This window comes from Acinonyx jubatus, chromosome B2 (assembly GCF_027475565.1).
Source record: "Acinonyx jubatus isolate Ajub_Pintada_27869175 chromosome B2, VMU_Ajub_asm_v1.0, whole genome shotgun sequence".
Lineage (NCBI taxonomy): Eukaryota > Metazoa > Chordata > Mammalia > Carnivora > Felidae > Acinonyx > Acinonyx jubatus.
Genome location: NC_069385.1, coordinates 45,494,831 through 45,512,302, shown reverse-complemented (window position 1 = coordinate 45,512,302; position 17,472 = coordinate 45,494,831). Strand labels below are relative to the sequence as shown.

Here is a 17,472-nt window from a genome sequence, read left to right as displayed (position 1 = left end):
CATTTCCCTCTCAGCCAATCAAATCTGGCCAATCCCAGCATGGCTAGTGTTCACCATATGTTGTTCCCTAAGAACTATTGAAAATATTAAGGAAAGAAAGAACTATTGCAGCAAGTGTGGAATATTGTGGAAACTATACTAGGTTGAACTAAATGCATCAAAATCCACAGTACCTTAACATCTCTGTTGCTGAGTGTCCATTCAGTTCTATACTCCAAAAGAAAAGAACATCCTCTTTTTAAGTCCTTGGTCCTGACTGATCAAAGTGAAAAGGTTGTATTCTCAGTAAACATGCGGTTCCATGGTCACTCAGATGCCACTAGCTAAATTGCTAAATTAAAATGTTCCCGAATCTTCTCTGTGAACTAAGTCAGGCTTTTGAAGTTGTTTTCCTCCTGCCAAGAGAGGTTATGCACATGATCTTTGTAGGCATTTGGTAGACAGTAATGAGTCAATGTTGGTTTTTCTGTTTGAAATAGTTTCTGTTATCATCCATTGGTCAGTTGCTGAAAAACCATCGTTTGTGGTAGAAAAGAGAAATGGAGGAGACTGATTAAATCCTGAAGATAGTGTTCTCAGTGTTGATTTATTTTTAAATGGAAAAAATTCAGATAATAACTAGATAGTGGATAAACACTTTTTAAAAGTTCTTTTTTATTTAAAATTATTAAATTCTTTTATTTAAAATTCTTTCAAGTTCTTTATTATTTTTTTTTTTTAGCATGAGTGTCCTAACTTCCATTCAGGCTTCTAATTGCAATTACCTTTATTTACGACAGATTTAATAACATGTTTGGAACGAGCTAACCATTATTTGAAGCCAGAATACAGGTAAGTACAGTGTCCTAGCTGTGCTGCAGTCATATGTTGCTGAACATTTTGTTTTCCTTCACATTAAACCAGATAAAGTACCTTATTTGTATTTAATTTTTTTACAGCATTGATGTTCTTTTTTTTTTTTTAATTTATTTATTTTGAGAGAGAGAGAGAGAGAGCACATGCAAGTGAGCAGAGTAGGGGCAGAGAGAGGGGAAGAGAGAGAATACCAAGTAGACTCCACACTGTCAGTGCAGACCGCAGCACGGGGCTCAGTCTCACAAATTGTGAGATCATGACCTGAGCTGAGGTCAGGAGTCCCATGCTCAACCTACTGAGGCACCCAAGCACCCATACAGTGTTAATATTCTAACTAATGAGGAATACTTGAAATGATTTCTTATATAGCAGAGTCAGCAGACCTTTTGTCCAGGGCCAGATAGTAAATATTTTCAATTGTGCAGGTCGTCCAGTCTCTTTTGCATCCATTTATAGTTTCTGTTGTTGCTGTAATGCAAAAGCAGTCATAGACAATATGTAAACAAATGTGTAAATAAAACTTTATTTACAAAAAGAAGCAGCAGCACAGATTTGGCCCATGAGCCACAGTTTGCTGACTCCTGAGCTCTACTTTGATACCAATGAGCATAATGGAGCCCAGAGTGTGTATTTTTTTTAACCCGGCCAGCATTTGCAAGTGACTTTTAGAATTTCTTCACTTTCAGAGGGAGCTGATCTTGTCTTTCCCACAGAGGAGAAACCTACTGAGAATAGGAGATGGAATATTTGATCCCAGCTTTACTTTAACTAGAAAATTACTCAATCTCTTTGATGTACCTTTCCTCATCTATATAATAAGAGTCTAGAGCAGGATTTCTCAGCCTTGGCACTATGGTGTTTTGGATTAGACGATTCTTTGTTTGGAGAGCTGTTCTGTGCATTGTTGGGTATTTACCCGTATCCCTGGCCTCTACCCTGTCCGTTCCAGTTGTGATAACAAAAATGTTTCTAGACATTGCCAGATGTCTTCCAGGGTGGGCAAAATTCACTCCCTGTTGAGAACCAGTGTTCTAGAGAGGATTGTCAACAACACTAACTCCAGCTATAACTCCTTTGAGTGCTTTGTTAATGCCAGTCATAGCTCCCTGGCCTTTGCGTATATAACTCATGTGAATGTTCCAGCATCCCTGCGAGGTAGGTTCTGTTAGATCCTGCAAATAGAGGCACAAACTAATGAAGTAGCTTGCCCAGTGAGGCCCAAGGATCTATGGTCCTGACCATCTTAGACATTCTAATAAATAAAATTATTTTATATGCAGAATCAGTTCTAGTGTTATCTATTATTAAGTCTAGTAGAGAAACAAAAATGAAAATGGTCAATAATTTAAATAATTAGAAAACAAAATTGAAAAAAACCAGTAATTAATTACAGCTGCCCTGTTAAGGTTGCCATTCATTCAATATAAACACATGCCAACATTCTCTGAGATCTTTCCAGCTGTACCTATAGAGTCCCAGTGGTGAGAGGGCCTGTAGGCATCAATGTTCATTTCCTGTCCTACAGAAAAGAATACATTCAGGCCTACAGAGTGATGTTATGGTGCCAGATCATCTAGGCTGTAACTCAGTTGTTTTGTAGTATTTAAAGATGAGGTACGGTGATATACACGTCCACACTCCCTCACCTATAATCGTGAAATGTAGAAAGCTTTGAAAGTCAAAAGGTTTTTGTAACTCATTTGGTGGCAGTACCTGATTAGTGTGACCTTAAATTCATTTGACAGCAAAACTGAACTAAATTAACGAGTCTATTCCGTCCTTGTGTTGGACTTAATATGACTATTCATGTATTTGATACAGAGATATTAATGTTTTTGATTAATGTATGCAGCCATAAGATGAATCTAATGTGTAACCTGACTACGCTGACAACGCTATATTATATAATTAAAATTTGCTGAGAGTAGAACTTAAATGTTCTCACCAAAAATATACATATTACATATATTTTAAATGTTTATATATTTAGATATTACAATATGCGAGGTGATGGATATGCTAATTTACTAGTTGGGGAACATAAATCATCACGATATACACTTGAAATGCCTTACAGTTTCTTAATTATACCACAATGAATTACTTCCAATTGCAAAAGTAATCTGTAACTAATGTAGACCGTCACTGTCCAATACTAGCCATGTGTGAATATTAAGCACTTAGGCTGTGGCTAGTCCAAATTTAGATGTGCTATCAGTATCAAATAAACAGCATAATTCCCTCTTGCATGTTCTATAGAGGAGAAATATGTTTAAGTGTAATTTATACTTTTTAGTTTAATTATAATTCAATAAAATACAAATTCTTTATTTTATTTTTCCAGTAAATTCTGCCCGGCTGGTTGTAGAGACATAGCAGGAGACATTTCTGGGAATCTGGTGGATGGATACAGAGATGTAAGTACCTGAGAGTAATTATAGGGCATGGTGGAAATTAAAAAGTACTTACTGCTCTGCCTAAATGCATCCCGAAGTAAAGTCGAATAAGATCTCAAACCCCATAGATAAATGTGCAAGTTTCTATTTTCTGAAAATAAATAGTAAGTATAAAAACCAAGGTTATTCATGCATTCATTCCTGTTTTTCCATGCATTTCCACTTAAGCATGCTGTAAATGAAATGGTAAACAAAGCCCTTTTCAACCCTAAGAGTATAATTCCATCTATTTTCTTTATTTTAATGCTCCAGCTGATTCATAGAGCATAGCCAAGGACGTGAACATTCACATCACAGGATAACAACATTGTGTCTGGGAGCAGTGAAGCCATCTGCCCTGCACTTACATAGTATTCCTTCCTTCCTCACACCCCAGTTTCTTATGCAGAATGAGACTCTCTGGTTACACACATTGTTCCCAGAGAAAAATAAATTCACAAGACATTTTCCCAAAAGTATATGTCCTGTCTCCATATACACAGTCCTTTATTTCTTATTATTTGCAGATCTCTATCCTGGAAATTTGATATCTGATTTTTGAATATTAACATTGCTATTTAAAATAGTTTCATTCAGGAGCACCTGGGTGGTTCAGTCGGTTAAGCATCCAACTCTTGGTTTCGGCTCAGGTCATGATCTCACAGTTTGTGAGATCGAGCCTCACACCTGGCTCTGTGCTGTCAGCACAGAATAGAAATGCTGACAGCACAGAGCCTGCTTGGGATTCTCTTTCTCTCTCTCTCTCTCTCTCTGCCCGTCCTTCTCCCCCCGCCCTTTCCCTCAAAAATAAATAAATATTAAAAAAATAAAATAGTTGAGTTTACAGCATCTGGGAATTGGCTTGAGTTATGAAATGGGAAAATCTGTGTAGTGTTGGAACTTTCCTGAGAGTTACTGACATGTGTCTTCAAGCATGGAAAAAACCATACATGTTCCAGGTGATTGATAATTTTATCTCTAGCAGGGGAAAAACAAACTTGGCTTTAATTTTTGCTTTTAGTATATCCTGATTCTGGAAGCAGCAGGTTGTGCTCTTTGTTTTCCTTCATTGTGTAGTGTCTTTATTTACAAGATTGGCATAGGATATTCATTTGGCCTATAAATTGTTTGAATCTTAAAATGATTTACAATACCTCGATTTAAGATATACTTGGCACAGGCTATTTCTAAATGACTTCAGGAGATTGAGAGAAACAGTCGAAGTGGAGTGTTTCCCTCAGCAATAAAGAGTTTCTATTTGTGATTTTAACATCCCATGCAAGAAACTTCAGAATTATGTGCAGTAAGAGAGATAGCATCACTTACTTTCTTATTTTAGTTGTTTATCTTTCTCCTCTTGACAGAGTTCTGTTTTTTAGTATAACAGGTAAATGGTTTCCTATCGATCTGAGTACGCCAACTGTAGGTGCTTGCACACAGGTGGCCTATTTGACTCTGTAGCTAGTTTCATATCATTTGCTTTTAGGATGACTTCATCTGGAGGGAAAATTTATATTTTGAAAACTCTTCAAAGAAATCTTATCAGTGCCTTTTTGGTATATGTTGATCTCGTGGGTGTATTCCATATTTATTGCTACATAACAATATTACTACCAATTTAAAAGATTAAAACAACACATGTGTTACCTCTCGTGTTCTCTGGGTTAGGCGTTTGGGCACAGCTTAGCCGAGTTCTCGGCTTCAGGATCTCACAGGGGTGCATCCAAGATGTCAGCTGGGGCTGCATTTCATCTGAGGCTCAACTTGGCTTCAAAGCTCCCAGGGTGTGGGCCGCATTCAGTTACACATGGATTGTTGAACAGAAGACCTCAGTTTCTTCTTCCTGGATTTTGGCTGGAGGCTCTCCTCAGCTCCTTGCCATTCGGGTCTATCTGACATCACTGCTTTCTTCTTCAAAGCAACCCAGGGAGAATTTCCCGACAAAGGAGTCTCCTAGTAAGACAGGTTACAACCTTGTGTAATGTTATCATGGGAGTAGCATCCTACCACTTTTGCTATTGTTCTCTTAATTAGAAGAAGGCCACAGCTCCCACCTAAACCCAGAGGGATTATGCAGTGGGGGAATGCCAGGAGGCAGAGATCCTGGAGGTTATCATAGAGTCTGTCCTCCGTGGTGCCTTCATCTTAGGGAATGTGTTCAGTTGTAGCAAGTTCTTCCTAGAAGGGTCTTTGCAAAACCGAAGCATATTTTGTAGGTCAGGACAACAGAATCTGTAAAACAAGTTACAAGAGAAACTGTTGAAGAAACAGGTTCTCTGCGTCAGAAAAGAAGTATGTTGTCTTAAAGAACAATTACAGAAAAAGAACTGGTTCATTCTATGTTGTTCCCGAAGGCAGAACTAGGGTCAGAGGGTGAAAGTTACAGAGTACCCAGTTTTAGTTACATGTAAGGAATAATTGAGCAGTGCAAAATGGAGTCAGGTATCTCAAGAAATGGTGAGCCCTAGTCCCAGGAAGTGTCAGGTGTAGGCGTTAAACCATTTGTCAGACATGGCCTATATATGTGTAGGAAGGTGCTGTGGGGCGGAGAAAGTGACAGTCTGTCAGGAAGTATCAGCGGAGAACTTTAAAGGTCTTTTTGAATTCTTAAGGTTCTGTGAATCTGTCTCCTTGACTGATGAATTAAGGCATCTGTATTGGTATATGCTTACCACGTTAGCTAAGTAGGATGAGCTTCTCTTTGAGATCTGCCTTACCCAGAAACCAGAAATAAAAAAGCCCTAGAATAGTTTCTCTCTTGGCACCTTCTCCCAAGTCTGCTGACTGTACCATCTGCTTTTAAGACATCACTTAATAACTTGTTTCAGTAAATTCTCCATACCCCCAGAATATTCAAGAAAGACTGTAGAATAATGGAAGACAGTATATGTAGTGCACCCCTGGTTTAGGAGGAGAAGGGGAGAAACCAGGCCTTTGTACACACCCACAAAAAGCCATTACACAGGGAAATACATTAAAAAAACGTGTGATTGTTTCCAGGTGATAGCAAGCAGTGTGAGTGATTTTTTTCATATTTTCCAACATTTCTACAATGAATTCAAATAACTTTTGCAAAGAAAATGTTGCCGGGGTGCATGGGTGGCTCAGTTGGTTAAGCATCTTACTTTGACTCAGGTCATGATCTCATGTTTCATGTGTTCAAGCCCCACATTCGGCTCTGTGCTGACAGCTGACAGTCTGGAGCCTGCTTCGAATTCTGTGTCTTCCCCTCTCTCTCTGCCCCTCCCCTGCTCGTGTTCTGTCTCTCTCAAAAATAAATAAACATTAAAAAAAAAATAAGATGTTGCCAATATGGTAATTATGAAGACTGTACCAACATAGGAACAATTCATAGGATAGACCGTGGAACATAGGAGAGAGGGAGGGAGGAAGAAAGGGAGAGAGAGAGGAAGGGAGAGACAGAGAGAGAGAAAGAGAATCCCAAGCCCCAAGGCAGGGCTCAAACTCATAAACCATGAGATCATGTCCTGAGTCAAAATCAAGAGTTGGACGCATAACTGACTGAGCCACCAAGCACCCCTGAAGTGTTTACTTTTATATTAAATTTTATTTTAATACTTTGTCAATACTTTCCAGTACAAGATGACTTTTCCTAAAGGAAGACATAAGAAAATACTCCAATTCTGGCATGATTTGATAATCACTTTGAAAGTTGATGTAGTCTTGACATTGTCTTGAGACTGTACACTCACAAACTCGCTCTCTCTCTCTCTCTCTCTCTCTCAAAATAAACAAACATTTTTAAAAAAGGTTGATGTAGTCTTCATGCTGATCTGTTTAGCCATGTTTTACGGTTTAATGAACTTTAGAAATGTTTAATACCATCACCTGCAATTTTGTGAGCCATGTAGGTGTTCTCAGATGTCTGAGAAAATGTAAATGAAAAATTAGGTTTAAATTATTCTGTTTGAGTTGAAGCCAGTTCACCATTTAACATAGGCTAGTGATGTGACTTTCCTATATTTACATTTCAGTGAGGCTTAGACCTTGAAAATTGCTAGAAAATCAAAGTATAAATTTCCTCTTCCAAAGGAAATTTATAAAAATCAAGTTCAGTGAAAGTAAAAATTTAAAATCAACACCCAAAAGCCCCAATTTAAGTAAACATTTATTTAAGTTGATTGAGTGAGCGAGGAATTTTGTTTTTCTTAAAGAAAATAATCCTGTGATAATTTTATAAAAATGTAACAGCCAGATTTGGTGGTTATTCTCCTGGAGTTGTATCCTGTGGCCTGCATTGAATATCATGGGAAAATGTGAGCTGTAGTTGAATAAATTCCATAAAATGGGTATATACTGCTGGGGTCCCTCAACGCTGATTACTATGGAAAATGGGAATGTATGTTGGCCAATGATGCTGGTAGGTTCTATTGCTAATTGACCTGTGAACCTGTTCTCTTGTAACCAAGGAGTCCTTGGGACATGCCAAGTCCAGTGAGAGCTCTCCACTAGGCAGGGCTCTGGGGATAAAGACTACCCCATCCACAGAACAAATTCCAAGGAACAAACTCCAAATGATCTCAGGGACAGTGGGATTATCTACCCAGTAGACCACTGAACCAATTGCTTTTCATCTTGGGGCTGAGAGACCTAGGCAGGCCGGCAGGGACGTCATAGTAGGTACATAGGGTGCCTATTAGAATCACAAGGTAATAGACCATTAGAAAAGATACTAGACATCATGCAGTCCAGGTTTTTCATTGTACACAGGAATGGGGGAGCTGGATCCACAGCAGTGACATGACTTATGCACACCTAGTAGAGTTAGACACAAAGCCAAGATGATGAGCTAAATTGCCAAATTTAAATTCAAGGCTTTTCTGTTATAACTGGCTTGCTCCATTTTGTACTCCAAGAATCTACAACAATGATAACAAACCTTTTTAAAGAAGGAACATTCAGAAAAAATAAAAACACAAGCTGCCTATTTAATTTAAAGGTCACTATTTTGGGGGCACCTTGTTGACTCAGCTCGTTGAACATCTGACTCTTGATTTGGGCTCAGGTCATGATCCCAGGGTGGTAGGATCAAGCCATTCATTGGGCTCTGTGCTAAGAGTGGAGCCTGCTTCAGATTCTCTCTGTCCTTCTGCCTGTCCCCAGCTCGCACTCACTCCCTCTCTCTAAAAATTAATAAATAAAATAGGGGCTCCTGGGTGGCTCAGTCAGTTGAGCGTCTGACTCTTGATTTTGGCTCAGGTCATGATCTCACAGTTCCTGAATTTGAGCCCCGCATCAGGCTCTGTGCTGACAGTGTGGAGCCTGCTTAGGATTCTCTCTCCATCTCTGCCCCTCCTGCTCGCTCGCTCGCTCGCTCTCTCCCTCCCTCCCTCCCTCCCTCCCTCCCTCCCTCTCTCTCTCTCTCTCTCTTTCTCTCAAATAAATAAACTTAATAAAAACAAAATAAAATAACACACTGTCTTTTTCTCATCTTCTAGTATTTCTGTTTTTCTCCAAAATCAAGGAGGGTAATAACCACATCTGTCTTTCAACATTCTCTTATTTCTTCTCTGTCAGGAACTGTCCTTCTCTTTTGTTTCTGAGAGCCATTATTGCAAGACTGACTCAGTGTCCCAAATCTAACCTAGTTTGGGAAATATGCACTCTCTAAATTAAAGATCACAGAAGTTCTCAATTTTATTGCAACCACAATCATTATAAAATGTTGTTGGTCTCCTTGGTCCCCCAGATATTGTAACCAAAATCCAAGAAATTTTTTCCACTGACAATAAAGTAACAATGTTGTCAACACAAAGAGAAATTCCCAAGTCCGGTTATCAAGACATAATTTCATGAGCTGCTCTTCCCATGTTGGCATTAGCCATCATGGAGAAGTGGGGCATTGCTAAAGATGATTTGGAAAATGATGTTTCTCAGCCCCTCAGTCCTGGGCTCACTGCCTAACCACCCTCCCAGGCAGGTCTGTGCCCATGGGGACCTAAGGGCCTGGGCACCCCATGGAAAAGTTTCAGTCCTTCCTCCAGCCCCACTTCTAATGTGCCAGTGCCAATCCCAAGGCCACCTGCTAATCAGCCAGTCAGGTGGTCCTGCTCAGTCTGTCACTCCAGGCAGCAGACTTGGAGGCCTGGGCAGGTGCCAGCTATCTGACCCTCCCAGAGGAGACTCAGGAAATAAGGTGGAGGCTGTGGGCCCTGGGTTGCTCATCGTCATTGCCCTAAGACCTTTATGAAGTCTTTTGTTCCATTTCATATTCTGTTCTGTTTTTAATGCCTTGTTCAGTCTCTAAATCAATTGTAAAATGAAGCTATGGTATGGAAGATTCACCTTCTCAAAGGATCCTTAGTATATGTATCTGCTAAAGCAGATGTAAAAAACTGATTAGTTATTTCTATTTCTGTTTGAAAAGCCACCCCCAAATTGAGTGGCTTAAAATAACAACCGTTTTATTTGCTGATGAGTTTGAGGGTCAGCATTTGGGCTAGTCAGTTCTTAATCTCCCTTTGCCTAGAATAGCCCCTGTAATCATGTGGGGGGATCATCTGGGGGCAGAGTGTCGAAGGTGGCCACGGTGACATGTGTGGTGGTTGGTTGTGCTGTGTTCTCTGCAGCAGAACAAACAAGCTACCTGGCCCAGTGCAGTCAGTAGGAGGTGCCTACACAAGGGCGTGACCATGGGGAGGCGTTTGTTATTCACTGGGGGGTCACCACTACTAAATTACCTACTTCCTCTCTAGTGGATGGGTTCCCAAGTTAGCATAAAATTGGTGACTCTGATGTCATTTTGAGATCTGCTGCAGAGAACATGGCCCAGTCAACTGCTACACATGTCACATGTGTCATAGTAATGCAATAATTTTCCCCTCTTCTTTTTGTTTAATAAGGTACAGTGTAGCAATGTCATGGGTCAACTAGGGATCCTGACCACGTGTTATAACAAAATGGAAAACTCCCACCATGTTTTCAATGTGTTCTTGAGTAGCTGTGAGTGATGATGTTGCTGTATTTCAGACCTCTGTATTGTGCAAAGCCGCCATCCATGCTGGAATAATTGCAGATGAGTTGGGAGGTCAGATCAGCGTGCTTCAGCTCAAAGGGATAAGTCGATATGAAGGAATCCTTGCCAATGGTGTGCTTTCAAAAGAGTAAGTACTTTGTTTTCTGTTTTGAGTGGAAGGTAACCCCAAAAGCATAATTTATCAGCTCACAGTTTTGAAAGGACAGTGGGTGTATGATACCAAGGGTTTGTCAGCTGGGAAGAATGTGTGTGAATGCTTAAAGCAGCATTTATGGTGTGTTTGTAGAAGATAAATGCAGCAATATAAGAGCTCACTGGTTATGCTGACAAGTAAATTAAAATTAAAATGGCACACATCTGAAGTTCTAGGGCAGAGGAGTGTTTCTACTCTCAGGTGCTTTAGTAGGAGAGAACAAAGCCTGTTCCTTTTCAGTTTTTCCAGTTGTAAATTACCTGTTATCTCCAATGTTACCAAAGGTACTGAAGGAGACAGAGAACTGAAATAAGCCCCCATAGAACCACCAAGCTCCCCTGAAAGATCCTTGGAGAGAAGCTCTTAGTGATGAGTAATAGTTGGGAAGTGAAGGAAGATTGTTAATTAGCATTAACCTCTCTGTTTGCTGTTATCTTCTGCTTTTAGCTTTATGAGAAAAAAGTATGTCAGTTGTTCAATTGTTTAAACATTCAACCTGGGCTTTTAATGCGTTTGGGTTTCTTCAGCTTCTGGAGTGGAAAACAAGAGCTAAATATAAGCCCCCCTTGTGGTCCAGGTGTCCACGCATTGAAACAGGCAGCTTGGAGTGGGCTAGAGGGAGGCTTTCCTCGGGTGGATGCCTTGTGAGAGAAAGTGATCCTCAAGCCACGTGTTTATCTCTTGCTTCCTCCCTCCCTGTCTGCCTCAGAAATGTCTTCCTGCTACCATGACCCTGTGTTTTTGGGACAGGTTGTCACATAGTCTTGGGCTCAAGGATATGGCACAGGACAGAGACTGCAGACATTTCAGGATCCAAAAGTAGGGAAAAGTAGGTTAGGGCCTGTATTGTCTACCCCTCCCTAGTGTGTATGCAGATCCCCCCCGGCCCTGTCCCGCCATTTTGGTGTGGTTCCTGCTTGTGTGAAGAAAGAACATGATCATCATACTTCCCTGTTCTGTTCTCCCAGTGGATGTAGACCATTTCATCTGGTTAAAAACATAAGGGGGTAGATAGCTTCCCTAGTTAGCATAAACATAGTACCTCTGATGTCATGTTGAAAAAGTTATGCAATAATTTTTTTCCCTTCCCCTCCTACTTTTTATTTACATGTATTCTAGCTTAGTTTAGCAATCTTGTGCTTCACATAGGGATTCTGACCACAAGTTATAGTATTATTTTTATGGGAAAAAGTATCTTAAGTTCCAAAGAACCAATCGATGAACTCACAAGTAAACTTAGACTAAAACTCACTTCTGGATTGAAGCGTTGGCCTAAGCTCACAAGGGAGGGGATTTAGAAGCAGTGACTGAAGTTGGTTAGGTCACCTTCATGAAGGAAGCAAACCTTGGGTTTGGTGGAAGGCAGGAACAAAGCATCTGGGGGCCTGGGAGCAGAGCCAAGGCCCAGGGAGGGACACCAGAGGAGTTGTGGTGGTCAGCTCACCATGCTCATGTCCAGGGCCCTGGCTGGTGGGTGGCTGAGGAGAAAAGGCAAAGCCCCCACTGGTAATTCCGAGTCGGGGATGCAGGTGGGGGTAACCAGAAAGGGTGTTCGGTCCAAGTCTTTCACAGGCAATGCAAGTGACCCTGTATGCAATCTGTAAAAGGCAGTCATCCTCACACCCTGATGTGCAGGCTCACCGCGGTGTTTGTGCTCTCTGCTTGCTATGGATAAGACTTCCCTCTACTTTCCCTCTGGATAGGACTTGTAACTTTGACAGGCCCCGAAGTGTTCTTTTTATATTGTTTGAACATTCAAAGGCAAATTACACCCAAATTTGTGCCACAGTTTAAGATCTAAAAGCTTAGTAACAGAGTGCCTTTAGAAACTAAAATCCTTAAATAAATATATATACGTGTGTATATATTTGGATGCTTTAGGACCTCACACAGGTGTTTCACTCCATCCTCCTGAACATCATTGCCCCCGATATCCAATATTTCACGTTATGATTGTGCTTGAGGGCATTAGCAAGCTCCTGACAGCCCTCTACTGTGAAAGAACAATCTGGCAAATCCAGGTTCTGGAGGCTGCAGTCTGGACAACCCAGGGCCTTACACAGAAACTTCACTCCCTCATCTCTCAGGTTATTCCTCCTCAGGTTCAGGTGGGTCAATCTCGTGTTCTCAAGGAGCAATCTGACAGGTACTGCAATTGGGTACACCGAGCTGGCAGTACCAGAGCACCAATCTCTCCAAGGCACACAGTAAGCACAGTGATCAAAAACCAGCATGATCTTGACCCTTGAGGATCTGTTTCTGTTGACATTTTTTATGGTTTGATGCTACTTCAGGAAGGTATCAGTCTGTGGCCCAGATTTGTTGGGTGCTACATCTCCAAATCGGAGTGAAGAATTAACCTCTGGTGTTAAATCTGCTTTTTGGATTCTCTTGCCTATGTTTGTATACATTGCAGTGCTTCCTTTGTAGACCAATAGGACTGCAAAAAGTTTAACTTGTACTACCAGGGTTTTATTTTACTGTTGAAAAAAAATTATTTAAACTGTTGCACAAAAGTAGACATGTTCTGAGTTACTTCTGGGCTGAATACAGATGAAGTCGCTTTATGGTCATCTGAAATTAAACGTTGATGCAAAGATAAGAGTACGGAAATCGAAACCATTAATGGCTTAGGAAGAGTTTCGTTCCGCATTCCATGTAGTTATTGGAACACATTGTCCGATTTTTGTTTTGGTGCAAATAGATAGAAAGTCCAGAATTATATCAAGGTCCCTTCTTTCTAGCTCTGATTTTGCTTTGACTTTTGGTACTGAGCAGAGAAGAGTCCACCACATGCGAATACATCTCCTCCACTCATTTCGATTCCCAAATCTTCAGGGAGCAGTTGTTTTCATCTGCGCTGTTTTGCTGTTGGGGAACCACTGTACGTGTGGTCATTGAACTTCTGTTCCCACACATGATTGTTTGGTGTTCAGGAAAAAACACAGAAGGAAGCAGTACAGCTGAGGAAGGAGTCCCTAAAGTAAATATCTAAGGTTCTTCTGGGATTCATCCGGGTCAGGTCACTTCCTTGATTTGAGGAGACCAGAATGGAATCAGGAAGAGAAGCTGACCTCATACAGAGGGCGAAGGCTCAGACCGTCAGCCGGGAAGGCTTTTCTTTCAGTTTGCATCAGACTGTTCTCAATTGCTTCTCTACTTCTCTGGGAAGGCTGGCAGTACTTGTAATCTGATGGAATTCGTGCACCCTGATGTGTGACTGCCTCAGAACTCCAGCCTCCTGGGGTGTTTTCATTTTTAAAAGAGGAGGCTCATTTACCAATAGAATTCTCTAAGTGATTGTGGTTAGTTAGTTTACTAGAGTGAAATGGAAAAGCATATTCCAGCTGGTAATGGAGAAAAGCCAGGCAGAGGGCCGTTAGGAGCAGCGCCTCCCCTGGCGGCATCTTCCTGGGGTTAACTCCAGTTATCCTTCTTTCCATAACTTCTCTTTTTCGGCAACGGCGGAATAAATATTTTAGTGTCTCATGACAGTGGGAGTGAGTTTAGGTCCTCTGGGTTGCCGCAGCATTTTGTGCACTTCTTTGGGTAAAATTTCAAGTGTAATACTTAGTGCAGGAACATTATAAAAAAAAAAAAAAAGGAAAAAATCAAATAGAGGCTCTGAAAACATTAATAAAACTTTAAATTGTGAATTGCAACAATGTGCCTCTTTTTTTCAAAGTTAGAAGAGCTGGATTTTCACCCAGGCTTGGCCACCCACTGAATTCAGGCAAGTCCTGCGACTGCAGTGGGTCTGCATTTTCATGTCAGAAATGATCGGTGCCTGCATTATATTCAGGATATCGCAGAACCTTTATGTGGAATAGCAGGGCTGTGAAGTCTGCTTGAGAGTGGACAAAGAATGTGAAAGAAAAAGTCCATTCCAGGGAATTTGACTACCTGCTACTTCTAACCAACAACAGCAACCAAGCTTTGATGGAAAGATTCTTATACTCGTGTCCAGTCTGGGTTTTCTGTGGATTTCACAGTTCAGTAGTCTCTCTGTCCATTGTTGCCACATATAATGCAGACTTAAACATTTAAAATTATAAGCAGTACTCTCAGATTGTAAAATAATTGAACACAAAATGACATCTCTGTATGTTTATCTCTAGTATCTAATATAATACTATGCACATAAGATTAATCTTGAGAACTCTAGATTTTCTATTTATTCTATGTATTTTTACACTGCCAGGTTGGTAAGGGATTTATAGAGGGTAAATATGGTCGCAGGCCTTCGGAATCCCTTCTCCACTGAAGGAGAGAAGTACGGAGCGAGGCTGATGTGATAAGTTTGCCTGTGTGAATAATACAAGCTGTGAAAGTGCTAGAGTCCACAGGCCCAGGGATGAATGCCAGATCAGCGGTGACGCCCAGGCCAGGGCCAGCTCAGTGAGATGCTATGAGTTTTCTCCAGCTGTACCTTGTCATCCGGACGCAGGAGCTGGTTCACGGCTTGGCCTTAGTTGCTGCAGTAGGTAGGAGTGTGACTGGAGAGAGAATGAGCTGAGGCTGTCCCCAGAGCAGCAGTGCTGGGGCAGAAGCCGTGGTCATTTTTCTAAAAGTGGCCAGTCTTCTTCATGTCTCTCAGTGGTCCTTGATGATCGACAACGATTGGGATGCTTTAAGGTGACTACTGAAGCAAAGGGAATATTCAGGGCAGTCATTCCTTCTGCTTCCATTGCTGGGTATCAGTTAGTTGGGATTTCAGGCTGCTCCTAAGACGATGTATGTGCACTTTCCTTCCCAACACAGTGTGGCATGATGGAATCCACACAAGATTTTGATCCAACAGCAGTGACTCAGAGTCCTGGCCACTTGTCACCTGGGTGACTTTAGGAAAGTTGCTCACCTTCAGTGGGCCTGAGTTCTTGATCTAGAAAACACCAGTGACAAAGATAATAACAGCCTTGCTGGGGTGCTGTGAGGATCACATGAGGCGAGGGGAGGCTCTGAACCCTGTGCTTGGTGCTGTGTCAGTCATTAAGATCCAGGTAAGCAACTCACCTCCTCATGTTTGTGTTTATTATTTCAGTGGTTCCCTGTCAGACAAGCGATTTCTCTTTACCTCCGATGGTAAGGATCACATTTTCCTTAAGAATTTGATATTTTAGGGGCGCCGGGGTGGCTCAGTCGGTGGCTAAGTGTCTGACTTGATTTCCACTCAGGTCGTGATCTCATGGTCATGAGATCAAGCCCTGCATCAGGCTCCACGCTCAGTGTGGAGCCTGCTTGGGATTCTTTTTCTCTCCCTCTGTCTCTGCCCCTCCCCTGCTCTCAATCTGTCTCTCTCTTTTTCTTTCTCTTTCAAAATAAATAAATACACATTAAAAAAGAGAATTTGTGGGGCGCCTGGGTGGCTTAGTCAGTTAGGCATCCAACTCTGTCTCAGGTCATGATCTCTCTGTTTATAAGTTCGAGCCCCATATCAGGTGAGCTCGAGCCCTGCTTCGGGCTCCCCACTCTCTCTCCCTCTCTCTCTGCCCCTTATGGGATTCTCTCTCTCTCTCTCTCTCTCTCTCTCTCTCTCTCTCTCTGCCCCTTGCTCACTTATGCTCTCTCTCAAAAACCAAAAATAAATAATAAAAAAAAAGAATTTGATATTTTAAAATCTTCAGTGCTAGTTTATTCTTCCATACTCCTCCAATGATTAGTTTAAAGGATTTTCTTTTTCTTTTTCCACAGGTCAGGCAGCACCAAGTATGCTGTGACTTAAAAATACCCAATATTAAAAATACAAAATAGTTCAATTATCATTAAGCAGAAAATATTTTTCTTTATAATCTAAGCTATCTCAAACTTTTGCCAGAAAAGAATGAAAATTTGAAATGATACTTATTTTAAGATAAATTCCTTCATGTTAGATTTTAACAGAAAAACCTTTTGAATATTACAGTTTAATTTGTGGGTTTTTTTGAATAAAGTGATTAAACAGAAGTATGTAAAATAAAGGCTTTTTAGTCCCTCTGTCATGAAATATATTCTACGTAAATATTCTCTCAGCATAAAGGAAAGTATTTCAAGGAGAACAGTCTGCATCTGTCTTCTTTGTCCAGGGAGAGGAGTGTGGCCTTTATTTGCTAATGTCCATGTTGCCTTTACAACACATATCACTTTGCTGAAATGAGGGTGAATTTAGAAGTTTAGAAAGGAAAAGCTGTGGTGGGAACAAGGATGTCATTTGTAGGGGAAGTGACTTCAGTGAAGTCCATTAAAAAAAGAAACAGCAATCATTTCAAGATACTGCAGTACAAATGAATCAAATGAGAGTGTGAGTCATTACAATACTAGTAATTAAACAGTCAATTTGATATCAGAACGGTAATAAATCAACTGAATAATTCTAGGCGAGGTGAAGTACTACTTTTTTTTTTTTTGCTTTCATTTCGTGTTTATATCTAAAGGACTTTTTCTGGCTTTTTTTTTTTTTTAAGGTTGCAGCAGATCATTGAGTTTGGAGCCTGATACGCAAATCAGAACTACTTGGCAGTGGGTCAGTGAGATGGGAGAACAGCTCCATTGGTCCCCTGGCCAAGCCCAGCTTCAGGACCAAGACCTATCATGGGCTTCGGGGGACAGCAGCAAGAACCGCAGACAGCGAGAATGGCTGGAGACCGATTTGGGAGAGAAAAAGAAAATAACAGGTGATGACACAGTGCAGTTTTACAGATGCAAAATGACTTGCTGTTCAGATTATGTTTTTGAGTTACATAGGTGCCGCTCTCTCTTCCTCAAAGTACTCTGTCTTTTCTAAAAGTAACTACCAAACCTTCTCATTGTCTCTATGGGCAGAACCTGTATGCAGATTCTAAGTATGGATATACGGAGTAGAAAGCCCACACAGCGGGGTGCCTGGGTAGCTCAGTCGGTTAAGCGTCTGACTCTTGATTTTGGCTCAGGTCATGATCCCAGGGTCATGGGATCGAGCCCCACATAGGGCTCTGCACTGATAATAGCACGTAGTCTGCTTGAGATTCTCCCTCTCT

The 17,472-nt window shown here is 41.1% G+C and overlaps 1 protein-coding gene across 2 annotated transcripts in view; it reads left to right on the top strand.

Moving 5' to 3' along the window:
* DCBLD1 (discoidin, CUB and LCCL domain containing 1) overlaps nucleotides 1-17,472 on the top strand; it is a 65,031-nt gene that overhangs the window by 38,060 nt on the left and 9,499 nt on the right. For both annotated transcript variants that reach the window (XM_027056363.2, XM_053222335.1), the window contains exons 4-8: nucleotides 780-831; nucleotides 3,200-3,272; nucleotides 10,281-10,414; nucleotides 15,522-15,562; nucleotides 16,921-17,130. In XM_027056363.2, coding sequence (XP_026912164.2) covers nucleotides 780-831; nucleotides 3,200-3,272; nucleotides 10,281-10,414; nucleotides 15,522-15,562; nucleotides 16,921-17,130 — 510 coding nt within the window. The remainder of the gene's footprint in view (nucleotides 1-779; nucleotides 832-3,199; nucleotides 3,273-10,280; nucleotides 10,415-15,521; nucleotides 15,563-16,920; nucleotides 17,131-17,472) is intronic.